We start from the raw sequence: 16,572 nt of genomic DNA, 5'->3' as shown, positions 1-16,572 counted from the left end.
TCAAGTATATAAAATCAACCTAAAGAGAAGTTGGAAGGTAATTTATTTTGTGTTTCCAGAAACCACATCAAACTGTTCCACTTTTTAAAAAAAAATTTAGAGTTTCATGTGAGACTCTTTGACACTTTGCTCAAAGGCTGACATCCTGTGGTAAATCTTTGTTACTACAAGTTACTTCCTAGTCATTTTAAAGAGATATGTAACTTAATTTGTTCAGCTTGCTGCAATACATGCGCCCTTATTTGATTGGACATTAAAAGTTACAATTGCATTATAAGAGGTCCTGCCTAACTCTGAAGCAGTTACTTTCTGGAACATGTAATAATTAAGAAAATATAATTTGTTAATTTTGAGGATATTTAAACACTGTGTACAAAGACAAAAAGGACCTTTGGAAAAAGTAGTGTAACCATGTGACCCACTCCTGGATACACGTTAATCTAGAATTGTAAGAAGATAGATTTGAGTGCACATCTGTAAATTAGAGTATATTCATAGAACACACACACACACACACACCTTGCGCAAGTTCAGTAAATTGCAAGTTGCATTTTTCTGAAACTTTTTATGAACACCCCACCACTCCCAGGGGAAAAACTGAAATTGTCAAGCATTTGAATAAAACAACACTGGATCCTTTACAAAATTGCAGAGAAAATCAAATTGTTCTTTTTCTGGATATCCAGAGGAAAAGGTTTGGCCCAAGTCAGTATAATCTGTTGAAGTCAGCCGGATCAGAATCAGTCAAAGTGCACTTTTAAATCGGTGTTCAGCTTTGTGTTATGGTCAAAGCCTCACTTTTATGAGTGTATATGTGTGTGTTTGAAAATCTATGGAAATCTTTTACATATATTTCCTCAGTGAGCGCGAGTGAAAGAAGATAAGCATCCTGTATTGGGTATAATTGTCAGTATGTCAGAATGACTTATTATACAACTAAAGAAACGTCAGTGGAAATCAGTTTGTGATATGAGGTATTTGAAAGTAAAATTGTTTAAGGGTTAATTTTATTTTTTGTAGATATTATTTTTTATCCAGTCAAAAATGTTGAAATGCCACGTGTCACCTTACAAATAACAGGAAGTGTAGTTTCTCCATTTTTACTCTCTGTGGTTTGAGCAAGACTTTTGAGAAGCTTTCAGAAGATACGCTGCAGAGAGTCTGTGAGGGCGGCTCATTGTCTATAACGATGAACATAATAATTGCTCTTCTGTGTGAGTACACTAACAGATAACATCTATGTCTTTCAGTCAAACTGTTTTCTATTTAAGCTGACAGGATTCATTAGATTTTTCACTTCTTTTCTTCAAGGTGTTCTGACAAATCAGGTCATAAGCCAAACCGAAGGTAAGTTCAGTTTCCTTCATTACAAGATATGTCTCTTCTGTATTCCCATATGTTACTGAGCTGCACTTATCTTTACATATGTTACTCACTATGATGTCTCACAGATATTTTTCCTGCAAAGATCCTGGCCCAGCAGACGATTATAAGTGAAAACACTGACCTTTATGTAACATGCACCACACTTGGGAGAAAGAAAGACTCAAGTGTCCATGTTTATTTGTTAATAAATGGGCGCGGAATCCAGAATCTCACCCAGAAGCAAGATCAAAGTGACACCCTGTTCACCATATCCAGAGCTGGTCTTCATCACAGTGGAGATTACAGCTGTGTTTATTCCCCCAAACATTATACACTTTCTGAAATAGCCAAGAAAGGAGACGACATCATTGAGATTCTGGTCATAGGTAAGTGTTTTGACTCCTGAACACATGATGTCATTGTTATTTCTTTCCACTCATTTTCTCCTGTTTCCATGCAGCCAATTTTCTCCCAGCAGATATTTCAATAGTTGGGTCATCCACTGTTCATGAGGGAGACTATGTTGAATTCCAGTGCACAGTGTCTCAACACCTACATACACTTGGTGGATGTAAATTTATCTACGCTTACCTGAGGAAGAATGACACGATTCTGCTAGTGCAAGTCTTTAATGTCTCTCAGATGCTGACAACTTTCATCATCGATGGTGCAGTTTTGAGGGATTCGGGTCATTACAGCTGCATAGTGCTGCCATCAAAATGCTTCTATGAGCATGAGCACACAGTTCATGGAACAAACAAAGTATTTCTTCAGGTCAAAGGTAAGGGTCTCTGAGTTTTTCAAAAATGCTTTAAATAGACCTTTTTTTTTTTAAATTCTTGTTTATGCTGTCTTTTTGTGCTTTCCAGTGGATTTCATCTCTCTGGGGTTACTGCGTTATGGAGTGATAACCTTGATGGTATTACTGGTGGCGTCCCTTTGTGGATCAAACAACAAACAGGCAAATGCACACATGCTGAGGAAATGACGGGATGAGAGAGGGGGACGATCTAGATCGGGAGTGTCAAACTGATTTTATGTTGCAGGCCACACACAGCCCACTAGTTAAGTGGTGCACTGGCGTAAGTTTGTGCTGAACATTGGGGGGGGGGTCAATATCTCTGTCTAAATAAATCTGATTCCCAGATGATTAAACATGCAACTATTTTGCTGGTAATACCTGAAATGAGAAAAGAAAATCAACAGTCTATTTATGCAAGGTAATTCATAATTTTATGGGGGGGGGGGGGGGGGGGGGGTATTGGTTGAGTCTGATTATTGGAGGGGGGGGGGGGGTCATAAGCCCTCTGGAAATTTTGCCCCTGAAGTGATGAAACTCCCCTTCCTTTCATTGTAAAGAAGTTACGTATTTAATAGGGGTGCAACGATACACAAAATTCACGGTTCGGTTCGGTTCGATACTTTGGTGTCATGGTTCGATATTTTTTCGATACAAAAAAAATGTTCATGCTTTTTTAATTTGTCATTTATTAAAATTATAAATATATATTTTAACTCAAAGGTACAGTTTTTAAATTTAACCCTAACCCTTGTGCGTGTTTTTTATTTTGACAGCGAATGCGCACCTGCGGACCACTTATGTGCAGCCCTGGTTATTTAGCTCGTCATATTGCAGCCACAGAAATTATTTTGTCCATGAAACCATAAAGCTGCACTTTCTTTTTGCCTTATAGTCTGATTTGTCATAACTTCTCCGTTTTGTGGTAAGCTTTTCTTTGGCTGTCACTTCTTCACCCTGACCTGTCTTATTTGGCTCAGCAGAACTAAAATATATATGCTGCTGGTTTTACACACGCACTCACATAAGCTCAGCGATTCTCTGCGTGATCAACCTCTCATATGTTTAAACTTGTCATGTTTGCATAGTAAGCTAACGATTAATAAGACGATGTCAGAGGAATTGGTGCACAAATTATCATCACTCACAGATCAGTGCTGTCGCTCTCTATACACAGTTCGCACGATTGCAAAGTGAAAGCAAAAAACAAGCGCAAATTCAAACGCGACTTCAATATGTCACATATTGACAGTGGCTCACCGATGCCAATGACATAATTACCCAGCTACATTTCTGAAAGAATGCAAAAGCATTGACATATATTTTTCCTTCCTACAATAGCCCGACGGGCAGGGAAGAGATAGATTTTGGTAGCCCGACTGAAAAAATCGCTAGCTCCAGGACGTCGGGCTAGCGATATTGCAAGCCCTGTATCTGATTGAGGAATCACTCATCTTTGGAAAAGAGAGTTTATTACAGAGAAATGTCTCTTTCCAAAATAAAAGCTATACTATCCACTTCTTCTGGGCTATATTCTCAGCAGCATAAGGAGAATCATGTGCTAACAGCTGTCTAAATGACTCGGCTAAAGTTAGTAGCATGCTTGTTGTTTTTGTCTTTGCACTAGGATGATGTCGGCGTAAATGTGCAGTCATATTCGTTGTGTTCCCACTAGTGCTTTCAGGTTAATCTCGTTGAAATGACCTTAACGCCACAACACGGCAAATCTCCGTTAACGAGCTACCGCCGATCGCCCCGTGCATGGGGCTAGACGGCCAACACGTTAACGAGCTAACTGCGCTAACACACTAGTTCCCACTAGTAATTGAGCATTGCATGGCACATCCAACATACTGTTTTACTTTAGTCCATGACTCGCTTACCTTCAGGGTCATACGTCACATGAAAACCAAAATAATTCCAAACGCCAGATCTGAATGAGAGTGGGGGAGGTCCATGTTGCAAGGAGAGCTTAACTTCTGTCTTGCTAGCTTGCCCTGCGCTCTTCCTTCTGACTATGCTGTCTGTGTTGAGCGCTCAGTGGATCTGCGCTCGACAGTGCAGCCTAGGCGGAGTAGTCGAACGCAGATTCACTGAGCGCTCAACACAGACAGCATCGTCAGAAGGAAAGTTGATAAAATAAATTACAAATGTTGTATTGTTCGATACATATGCGTACCGAACCGAAAGCACTGTATCGAATGGTTCAATATCGATACGAATATCGTTGCACCCCTAGTATTTAACTGTTTCTCTACGTGATAAAGGAAAATAAATATATCAGCACAACTCTTTAAATTGTAAAATATAAATATGTAAAATTACAGAAAAAGTTCTGGTAGCTCATTGCCCAGATTGTCAAGTTTTGGATTTTTGTTGTTGTTGTTGTTTTAAACTGTAATCCTCAAAAATAGAAATTTCAATAGTAGAAGATTTATAAAAGAAATCTGTCTTTTTTTTTTTTTTTTGCCTTATTACTTTGTATATTTAATATTAAATTTCTCTTTTTTTTAATTTCAGAAGATTTTTTCTGGCAATTATTTCATGGTTGAAGGCTTTACAGGAGGTGTGGGGACCTCCAGGCCTCAAGGCCCGGTGTCCTGCAGGTTTTAGATATCATCCTGGGTCAATACACCTGAATCAAATGTTTAGTTCATTACCAGGCCTCTGGAGAACTTCAAGACATGTTGAGGAGGTAATTTAGCCATTTAAAGCAGCTGTGTTGGATCAAGGACACATCTACAACCTGCAGGATACCGGCCCTTGAAGTCTGGAGTTCCCCCACCCCTGCTTTACAGCATTAATGCCTTTTGACAGTCATTGAGTTGACTTTGATTTCTAACACGCTAATAAGAGGTCATGAGTTCGCATACCAAATAACATATTTTTAACACTAAACACTGTAAAATATGATTATCATTATAATAAATTCAAATTCAAATTTTATTTGTCACGTACACAGTCATACACAGTACGATATGTAGTGAAATGCTTGGACAACTGCTCGTGGCCTAAAGAAAACAAAAAAAGGAAAGGCTATGAATAAGATAGGAAATAAATATGAAAAATTAAAAAGGGTAAATTTAACTAGGAAGGAATAAAATATAAATTAAGGTTAAAAATGAAATAACTGTACAACACAAATTAGAATGAAGGGTAAATTTAACTGGGAAGAATAAGATAAAATATATAAATTAAAGTTGAAAATAAAATAACTGTACAACAAAATACACAATATAGAACTATATAAGAATGTATGAAGAAATATAAATATAAATAATATATACACAATAACAGCAGCTGTACAAGTATTAACCGGAAATGAAGAATATAGTGACCAGTGTTGTGCAAAAACAAAGTCCAGAAAGTCCAGTGTGTGTGTAAGAACTGTATGTGTGGGTCAGTACTGTGTGGTGGTGTGATTGAGAGACCGTATCGCCTGCGGGAAGAAGCTCCTCCTCAGTCTCTCTGTGTTGGTCTTCAGGGAGCGGAATCGCTTTCCTGACCTCAACAGAGAGAACAGTCTGTTGTTGGGATGGCTGAGGTCCTTCACGATCTTCCTGGCCTTGGTCCAGCACCGCCTGCTGTAGATTGAGTGCAGGTCAGGGAGCTCGGAGCGGATGGTGCGCTCAGCTGACCGCACAACCCTCTGTAGAGCTCGTCTGTCCTGCATGGTGCTGTTCCCGAACCAGGTTAAGATGTTTCCCGCCAGGATGCTCTCTATGGTGCACGAGTAAAAGTTCCTGAGCACCTTGGAGGGCAGTTGGAAGTCTCTCAAGCGTCTGAGGTGGTAGAGACGCTGTCGGGCCTTTTTCACCACGGTGTTGATGTGACAGGACCATGACAGGTCCTGCGTGATGTGAACTCCGAGGTATTTGAAGCTGTCCACTCTCTCCACTGGGCACTCATTGATGACGGGGGTCTGGTAGTTCCTCTCCTGCTTTGTGCTGAAGTCCACTATCAGCTCCTTTGTCTTACTGACGTTTAGAAGGAGGTTGTTCCTCTGGCACCAGTTCTCCAGATTCCTAATCTCCTTCAGGTAGGCCGTCTCGTTGTTATCAGAGATCAGGCCCACCACGACGGTGTCGTCAGCAAACTTGATGATGGTGGTGGAGCTGGTAGTGGCCACACAGTCATATGTGTACAAAGAGTACAGCAGGGGGCTCAGAACACACCCCTGGGGGGCTCCAGTGCTGAGAGTGGTGGAGGCTGAGACATGTCCGCCCATCCTTACTGCCTGTGGTCTGCCAGTTAGGAAGTTGGAGATCCACAGACACATAGATGAGCTGAGTCCCAGATGCTCCAGCTTGGTGGTGAGTGTGGAGGGAATTATGGTGTTAATACAATATACAAATACATGAGAATATGAGAAGTCCCCTTGCTTATCAAATGCAAAATGTCGATCATTATAATGCTGGTTTTGCTGTTTCACACCAGCAGGGTTGTGTCTGTTAGCTCACTGAGTGTTACAGAAAGACCACAGGATAGATGTGGCGTGTCTTTCATGCTGCCTGAATTAGAAAAGTTAATTCTGTCTTGAAAAACAGAAAAGAGTCAAGCTCATACGTGTATAAACAGAGATAGCTGCTGATGACTGCTACCTTTCTTCAATGAATACAGAAAGACAGAAACAAGGTTGTGTCAATGTTTGTAGGGTTAATGAAGTTGTGCTATCTGGCATATAATGCTGTGCTACCTGTTGGCTACCTACAATACTATTGTTAGAATAATTAAATAATAATACATAAATAAATCAGCACAATGAAGATGGCAGGTGAATGTAAACATTTTTCCCCGATGGGGAGAAAAAAATGCAATCACATGGCAGGGCAAAGACACTGAAAACACACCAAACTTCAGTCAAGATGTCACCTAAGATGATCCATCCAAAACATGTGTTTAGTCATTAAACAGTATGCACACTATGCTGCTGTGTGGTTTGGATTACTCACTATGACAGATTTCCACCCTCTGTAGGTTTATCATTTTCATTTACATCAAATATTTGAAAAAGTATATATAAAATATGTAGATTTTCAGCATGATTTTGGGATTTTTTTATTTTTTATGTGTTTTCATGGATCTACGACAAAGCCCAAATTGATTTGGTGCTTACAGGGGATCCTATCAACCTCAAATACTTCTGGGAGAAAGGCGAACGGATTATTATTGTAGGCGCCAGACATCTGCTTTATATTTTTGTTTACAATTGAGTTCGTGTTCGTTTCATAATTCATAGATTCATTACATAAGTCATCTTTACAGGATTAATAAATATGAAAATATATGCGTTTACATAAAGTAGTGTTGTGTCACTGTTTGGGATTGGAACCTAAAAAAGGGGTAACTCTCACTTTAAGTATGTAAGTGCAATAGTAGCATGAAACCCTGTGTGAGGGGGAAGGGGAGGAGCATGGACAGAGAGGTTAGGAGTCACATGGTTTTTCTGACCGTGTGCACAGGTAGTTCTGGATAACTGCTTATTTTTTGGAACTTTCATGCTTACTTAGGAAGGAGTTCATTGTTACATCTTCAGTTTGCAATAAATAAACAGTCTTCACATCATAATGCAACTGGAAGCATTTCTTTTGGAAACCAGGAACACGCGTCAGCCATAGACTCTCTTCTTGAACCTGGTTTATTGGAAATTACCCTACAATTATTGATGCACCTGCTTATAAACGTGATAACAAGTAAAAGTGCTGTGAAGAGATCTGAACAGATCTATCACATACTTTTTATACATTTGCAGTTTCCCTCTTTTCTATGCAGTCAGCATGATTAGTCCTTGCCTCCTCATCTCCTTTCTCCCTGTGCTTGTCTTCTACTTGCCCTCTGACTGTGGTGAAAAAGTAACACCATGTATATATGAGAGACCATGACACCAAAGATGTATAACCATGCAAGTGGGTTTCTTGAAATGCTGCCCAGAGTGATTTTCATGACCAGGCCAGAGAGAGAAGGTGACTGTTAACAGTGTTCAGACTATTAGTTAAAAATTCTGTACCATTCATTCATTAAGTCCCATGCAAAACCAGGACAAAACATCAGGCCCCGAACAACAGAATGATATCAAGTCTCTGTTTGTTGATTTCTTTTGTGTTTCCAGATACCACATTACACTCTTCATTTAGAAAAAACTTGATTTAGATGTTCGTGTTTGGAAATCAAGCGGCACAAACTGTGTTCAAAGTATGAAAGTACCATCCAACGGTAAATCTCTGTTACTTTAAGCCACTCCCAGGTTGTTTTTATAAAGGGATGTGTAACGCAGTTTCTTCAGATTGATGAAATAAAATGTCTTGTAAAGACATTTGAAAAAACATGTAAAATTTCTGTAGAGATTATTTTACATTTGAATAGCTATAGCTGTTGTCAATTTTGATTTCCTATATAATTTCCCAGAGCAGTGAGAGTGAATGAAGATAGGATCCTGTATTGGGTACTACTGTCGGTATGTCAGACTGAGTTACTGTACAGCAATAGAAACAGAGCACTTGAAGAGGCTGAGTCAACTCTGGGTCCAGGGTTAGGGTTACAAGGTCAAGTGTAATCAAATACCTAATAATCAAAAAAATTTTGGTTCCATATTTTTTTACTAAGTCTTTCTGTATGGCGTTCCAGGGTAATAAGACAGATCACATATTGTACTTCAGTAAACCTGCATGCTTTGTTTTCTTTTAAAATGTTATGTTTTGTAACAGTTCATTCAGTTTTGTGCACACCACGGTGAGCTTTAATTTAGTCTGGTAATGTTTTTAAATACTTATGTATCGTGTGTACATGGACATTTTAGTAGAAAAATTATTTGTTATGACTGTTGAAGTGTGTGTTAATGTGTTAGTGTGTCTATAAACACCCAATGCAAAAGTGAATGTACCACTGAAATGTGTTTTCTTACAGTGCAATGAGTCAGCAGGCAATGCAGACATATTGGAGGAACAGCAAGAGCAGATAGAGGGAAGCACAGGAAGGTATAGTGAAAATAGAATTACAGTAAAGACATAGTCTGGGGAATTCTTAATAGAATTACACACGATGACTGAAATAGAAAACCTATCTATCCGAGATCTGTTCTTTTTCTAATCCAAAGAAAGACAACAGCCTTATTCCACTAACATTCATACGCTCAGTGCTTAAGAAAACATTTAAAACTATTACTCCTGATAATATCTGTTTCCCAAAGCTTTAATGAAATTTCATTTAAGGTAGCTATATACAGCTGTTAGGCTGGTTTAAAGTTTGTGAGTACAAGAAAATTATAATTAGAATAAAATGTGCTCAAGTTTGTTTAGATGGTAGGGTGCAGCTGTCATCAGATCAGAGGAATGGGAAAGGATTTGGGTGTGTGTAATTGTAGAGAGAGAGGAATTTATTGACAGTGGGGGTCTGCCTGTCATAAAAGGAAATATGAAGAATAGTATGCACAGAATAGGGTAAAAGCAGACAGATGTCACGAGTATACAATCTTTCAGTGAGATGTTGGTTACATGAATGGTTTTTCTCATGACTAACCGTGCGTCCAACATCCACTCTGTACATGCTTACATAGCACATATACATACACACATACTCAAGTATCAGCACAGGCTGGTACCACACAGACACACACACACACACCCACACATACACCACTCTGGCCATGAGTTGCTGTTGTTGCCATATAAGGGAATCCCCAGGGTTTTATAGCATATTTTAAAGCTCATGGGGACCCTCCCCCAAAGTGTGAGGCTGAATGTATATATGTGTAGGACTGAGGGATTGACCCTCAGATCTGCTGGTTACAATTGCATTAGTTCCCTCTGTGCAGAGGTTCGGTTTAAATAAATGCAAATAAATACAAGTGTTTGTGATTTCAGAGTGTTTCTTTACAGCTGGGTGACAAATGGACCAGAAGTATAGAGTGATTTATATCATTTATATCACTGCCATACTTCTATACCAGAAGTATAGAGTGATTTATAACAGGTATTACCAGTAACAGGTATTAAAAGTATTACCAGTATAAAAATACTGGTAATACTTTTATGTACACTTTACAAAACTCAAATAAAAAAGTATCAAAACAATATGGAAGGGTGAGTGCTCAACATATTTTGGCAGTCGTGAATCTGTGTATACTATGATTGCATGCCGTTTGACTTCCTTATACTGTAAAACTCATAGTTATGATATCTTTTAAAAATTACATAGGTGACTTCACTGCTAACATGCATAAATTGGCAGTATGAGGAATGCAGTTGTCAAATCCAGCATTTATTACCTGTCAGTAGCTGTTTTGTCATTTTGAGTTTTACAGCTCAATAAGGTTAGATTGAGGACAAGTTTGATAAGAATAACAAAAACAAACACGAGCAGCTTATTATAAACCTTTTTTTGTCCCTTCAAACCAGCAAGTTTGTCTGTGTTACTTCACTGAGTCTTACAGGAAGACCACAGAACAGGTGTGCTTTTTGAATTAGAATAGTTAATTCTGTCATGAAAAACGGTAACCAGAAATGAGGGGAGAGGCAAGCTCACAAGTGTCTAAATAGAGATGACTGTTTCCAACCACAGACAATCTGCCTGTGAGCTGCCAGCATGCCGGCCGCCTCCTTCAAACATTAAAATAAAGGCAACAGCTTTGTCAGCCCCATATTTTCTTTAATCCATGTTCCAGTTAATGTTAGTCCATTCACCAATTTGATCAACTAAACTGCACAATGAAGAAAAGTTTGATTCTTGGACAAACAACAAAGCCAAGGCCAACTTGGGGCTGATTAGTTCAACTACAAGCCTCAAGGACTTCTGTGAGACAGACAAATGGGTTATTGTCGATGAACCTGGTTATAAACACAACATTAAGTAGAACTACTGAAAGGAGATCTACAAAGATATAACACACTTTTTGTGCATCCGTCATCTCCCTCCTTTCTTTGCAATTAACATTATCATCCCATGACTCCTAATCTCCTTTCTCACAGTGCTTGTCTTCTGCCTGCCCTCTGACTGTGGTGAAAAAGTTACACTGTGTATCTGTCTATCACGATGTGTATGACTCTCCTACCCTTTGCCATCAGATATACCTCGTCATCTACTGCTTTTCTGTTGAACATCCGCTACCATGCATTGCTGATTAAAGCATGCGTCTTAACCTCCAACTGTTGCCAGGCTGATATTAATAACCTAGCAGAGAGTGATCCTGAGAAGGTGACTGCTGGTAGTGTTCAGACGATGCATTTGTTAACCTGTGGCTTTCATTCGTTAGATACTCTGCAAAAACAGCAACACCCCCCATTTGAAAAAAGAAAATGCAATTTCATATTGAAGTTAGGATTCTGAAATCAGGCCTTTGCCATAAGCTCTCTTTTATGATATTCTTGTCACTAAATTGCCCCCTGTGGCTTTTTGTGTGGAATCACTGTCCTCAATAGTGGCTAAAACATTTGCCCAGTACCACATGCAAAGTGGTTAGCACTATTCTTCACATTGAGACAGTCCTGGGCTTAAACCCAGGCAGGCTGAGCTTACATGAGTTTTATCTGGGATCTTTAAATTATCCTGTAAATGAGATGACGAGATGAGTTAAAGTTCCCTGTCTTGACCTAAGACACACTTGGAAAAAAGATGCTAAATCAGATCTACTGCACTAACAAAGAAAGACTGTGACTCTTTCTCCTTGCTTATTTAAGTATATAAAACCAACCTAGAAAGATGATGTAAGTTAATTTATTTTGTGTTTCCAGAAACCACATCAAACTGTTCCACTTTTTTTTTTTAAATTTAGAGTTTCATGTGAGACTCTTTGACACTTTGCTCAAAGGCTGACATCCTGTGGTAAATCTTTGTTACTACAAGTTACTTCCTAGTTGTTTTAAAGAGAAATGTAACTTAATTTGTTCAGATTGCTGCAATACATGCGCCCTTATTTGATTGGACATTAAAAGTTACAAATGCATTATAAGAGGTCCTGCCTAACTCTGAAGCAGTTACTTTCTGGAACATGTAATAATTTAAGAAAATGTAATTTGTGAATTTTGAGGATATTTAAACATTGTGTACAAAGACAAAAAGGACCTTTGGAAAAAGTAGTGTAACCATTGTGACGTTTACAGATATTTTATTTTGAAAAGGTCGAATGTAAGCCGGAAAGGGGGTTAGGAAAAAGGAAGGAAAACATTAGAGCAACAAGTTAGTGCTGCAGATTGTGTTGCCGCTGCAAGCCTGAGATTTAAAGAATAAAACTGATAAATACTGAAGTTGTTATCATTAATGTTTGAGGCATGCAAACGTAAGCATGTGACCCACTCCTGTATACACGTTGATCTAGAATTGTAAGAAGATAGGTTTGAGTGAATCTGTAAATAATACTATATTTACGAAACACACACACACACACCGCAAGTTTCATTTTTCTGAAACTTTTCATAAATCTTTTATGAACACCCCAGCATGCCTGGGGTAAAAGCTGTAATTGTCAAGCATACAGACACACTGGACACTGGATCCTTTACAAAGATGCAAAGCAAATAATATTGTTCTATCCAGAAAAAGAACCAGTCAGTCTAATCTGTTAAAGTCAGCTGAATCAGAATCAGTCAAAGTGCACTTTTAAATCAGTGTTCAGCTTTGTGTTATGGTGAAAGCCTCACTTTTGTGAGTGTATATATGTGTGTTTGAAAATGTGTGAAAATCTTTTACGTATATTTCCTCAGTGAGCGCGAGTGAAAGAAGATAAGCATCCTGTATTGGGTATAATTGTCTGTATGTCAGAATGACTTATTATACAACTAAAGAAACATCAGTGGAAATCAATTTGTGATATGAGGTATTTGAAAGTAAAATGGTTTAAGAACACACTCCTCTGAATTTTATTTTTTTGTAGATATTATTTTTTATCCAGTCAAAAATGTTGAAATATCACGTGTCACCTTACAAATAACAGGAAGTGTAGTTTCTCCATATTTACTCTCTGTGGTTTGAGCAAGACTTTTGAGAAGCTTTCAGAAGATACGCTGCAGAGAGTCTGTAAGGGCGGCTCATTGTCTATAACGATGAACATAATAATTGCTCTTCTGTGTGAGTGCACTAACAGATAACATCTATGTCTTTCAGTCAAACTGTTTTCTATTTAAGCTGACAGGATTCATTAGATTTTTCACTTCTTTTCTTCAAGGTGTTCTGACAAATCAGGTCATAAGCCAAACCGAAGGTAAGTTCAGTTTCCTTCATTACAAGATATGTCTCTTCTGTATTCCTAAATGTTATTTAAGCTGCTTTCTTCATTGCATATATTACTCACTATGATGTCACACAGATATTTTTCCTGCAAAGATCCTGGCCCAGCAGACAATTATAAGTGAAAACAGTGACCTTTATGTAACATGCAGCACATTTGGAAAAAAGAAAGACTCAAGTGTCCATGTTTATTTGTTAATAAATGGGCGCGGAATCCAGAATCTCACCCAGAAGCAAGATAAAAATGACACTACGTTCACCATATCCAAAGCTGGTCTTAATCACAGTGGAAATTACAGCTGTGTTTATTCCCCGAATCATTATACACTTTCTGAAGTAGCCAAGAAAGGAGACGACATCATTCAGATTCTGGTCATAGGTAAGTGTTTTGACTCCTGAACACATGATGTCATTGTTATTTCTTTCCACTCATTTTCTCCTGTTTCCATGCAGCCAATTTTCTCCCAGCAGACATTTCAATAGTTGGGTCATCCACTGTTCATGAGGGAGACTATGTTGAATTCCAGTGCACAGTGTCTCAACATATTCAAACTCTTGGTGGATGTAAATTCATCTACGCTTACCTGAGGAAGAATGACACGATTCTCCAAGTGCAAGTCTTTAATGTCTCTCAGATGCTGACAACTTTCATCATCGATGGTGCAGTTTTGAGGGATTCGGGTCATTACAGCTGCATAGTGCTGCCATCAAAATGCTTCTATGAGCATGAGCACACAGTTCATGGAACAAACAAAGTATTTCTTGAGGTCAAAGGTAAGGGTCTCTGAATGTTTCAAAAATGCTTTAGATAGACGTATTTTTTATAATAATGTATTATTTTTATACTGAAATATATTTTTAAATAAATGAATCATCTTATTTTACTTTCCAGTTGATTTGGTGTCTACAGTGTTACTCCATGTTGGAGTAATAACCTTGATGCTATCACTTGGGGCATGTCTTTGGTGGATTTCCAACAAAATAGGTCAAATAAGTATAATTAAAAATAATTTTAGGCTTCACATTTTTTTCACAAGTCATTGTTTATTGTATGGATCAATCAAACCAACCACATAATAAAGCCGAATATACCTGCATGCAATATTTTGCTTTAAAATTATATTTGTTTTGTGTTTCAACAGTTCGCTCAACTTCTTGCAGACCACGGTGAGCTTTAATTCAATATGCATAATTTTTTGGACACTTCTGTGATTTTTATTATTAGGAAAATTATTTTTTTATGTTTTGTCTTTGTGTGTAAAGTTCTATATACTGAATGCAAAAGTGAATGTACCACTGAAATATGTTTCGTTTGTTTTGTTTTTACAGTGCAACGACTCAGCAGGCAAATTCAGACATGTTGGAGGAACAGCAGGAGCAGGAAGAGTGGGAAGACGGTATGGTCAAAATGGAGTTACAGTCAAGACATACTGTAGGGAATTTTTGATAAAGTTACATATGATGACTTAGAATGAAAATCTTATCTGTGTTCTGCTCCTTTCTAATCCAAGAAAGGATTTCTGTGTAATTTCACAAACATTTATACATTCATATTCTTTCAAACAAAAAAACTATTTAAAACTATTCAAATCAAATCTGTTTCATTAACGACTACATTTTTCAAAGCTTTCAAAAATGAGCTATATACAGCTGTTATAAATAGAAATTGCTATGAACTTTAATTTTTCTCTGTATTTCACTGTGTTTTTTTGTGTGTGTTTTTATCAGAAAAAGAAGACTCTTTCAGCATAGAGTATGATGACGCGTAAGAATATATTTTTATTTTCAACATCTGTACACTTAAAAAATGTGTAATACAACAAAAGCATGAGCAGTAATGAAATCTGATCATTAACAACATTTTATCATCAGGTGTCCAAACAATCTGGCAGCTGAGGTTTCATTGCCTTCTGAAAATTTTGAAGACGCGTACACTGTTGTAGGTAAGCGATCGCATTGTGTTTCATTGTGCTATAATAGACATAGTTTTGATGCCTTTTAACAGTCATTCAGGTGACTTTATTGCCTAACATGAACATAAAAGAGATGATAAGTCCCATAACATTAATCAGCAGCATGCCAAGTAATACATTTTACTAAAGAACGGTACTAAAAGTACTTTAAAATTAATATATTCAGTGAATCACAATTGGCAATGTAAGATGAATGCAACATGATGACATGTTGCATTATCAAATACAACATGTATTACCTAAGAGTAGTTATTATGTCTTCTAATCTTGAGCTGGATTGAGCATGAAGTTTTTAGAATAAGAAAACATATTGTTGGGAACTTATTACAAATGGTGTTTTAATACTTGAAACCAGAAGGTTCGTCTTTGTTCGTCTTTGTTGCTTTACTCAGTCTACAGGAAGACCACAGGAAATGTGTGAAAGAGTGTTTCATGCTGCCTGAATTAGAATAGTTAATTCTGTCAGTAAAGATGGTTACCGGAAAAGAGGCGAAAGGCAAGACCATGAGTGTTGAAACTCATTAAACACATGTCTAAATAACACTTGCGACCACTATTTAACTGAAACTTTCCAACCACAGATGATGTGCCTGCAGATTCAAGGCCAGCATGCCTATATAGTTCATCAATGAAACGTAAAAAGAAAGACAACAGCGTTCCCACCCCCAGTTCCTCTTCATTCTATGTTTCAGCTAATTAATGACTGCAGGCAATGATCATGTTCAGAATGAGTGGCAATGTTTTCTGAAAGTGTAGTGGCTGCGAAGCATCGGCATTCACAGATGTTTATCAGCAACACAGCGGAAGAAAGACTTGCTCCAACTTGCTGTTTCTTGTTTCTTCATAAAACATTTTGATCAAAGGCATGGATGTACTTACCATGCTTTATAAAATAGTCTGCATTTTGCTTTCACTCTAGAGCATGCAGACATTAGTGTTTTATATTTTTCCAAGAGATGTGTTCACATTTTTGTGACCCCTTATTTCCATCAATCCATCATAAAAATGTATATAATATGTATATAATACAATAAAAAATACTCACTGTGTATAGCTTTCAAATTTACAATTATTATGTTTTCATTGTGGTAATTAAATGTATTTGTATTCAATAAATTGTTTCTAATCCACACAGAACATAAATTTGAGGTTGGGGTTTGGGAAGGCTATCTCAGAGCAAACATTATCCTGCATAATTAAAATAGAAAAAGCACATTC

General features: G+C 37.7%; 1 protein-coding gene across 2 annotated transcripts; it reads left to right on the top strand.

Moving 5' to 3' along the window:
- Positions 1 to 1,128: 1,128 nt before the first annotated feature.
- LOC120721242 lies at positions 1,129 to 16,387 on the top strand. Of its 2 annotated transcripts, none has more exons than XM_040011443.1 (10): positions 1,129 to 1,214; positions 1,312 to 1,347; positions 1,452 to 1,751; positions 1,826 to 2,146; positions 14,274 to 14,366; positions 14,524 to 14,548; positions 14,711 to 14,778; positions 15,110 to 15,146; positions 15,254 to 15,324; positions 15,936 to 16,387. In XM_040011443.1, exons 1-10 carry the CDS (start codon positions 1,190 to 1,192, stop codon positions 16,052 to 16,054), a joined length of 1,095 nt encoding a protein of 364 aa, XP_039867377.1. In that variant the 5' UTR covers positions 1,129 to 1,189; the 3' UTR covers positions 16,055 to 16,387. The 2 variants fall into 2 exon arrangements, with proteins under 2 accessions (XP_039867377.1, XP_039867376.1); XM_040011442.1 differs by lacking the exons at positions 1,129 to 1,214; positions 1,312 to 1,347; positions 1,452 to 1,751; positions 1,826 to 2,146 and adding exons at positions 13,048 to 13,222; positions 13,320 to 13,355; positions 13,461 to 13,760; positions 13,835 to 14,155.
- Positions 16,388 to 16,572: the final 185 nt, after the last annotated feature.

Source organism: Simochromis diagramma, unplaced genomic scaffold (assembly GCF_900408965.1).
Source record: "Simochromis diagramma unplaced genomic scaffold, fSimDia1.1 OVJJ01000603.1, whole genome shotgun sequence".
Lineage (NCBI taxonomy): Eukaryota > Metazoa > Chordata > Actinopteri > Cichliformes > Cichlidae > Simochromis > Simochromis diagramma.
This window is presented reverse-complemented; position numbering and strand designations above follow the sequence as displayed.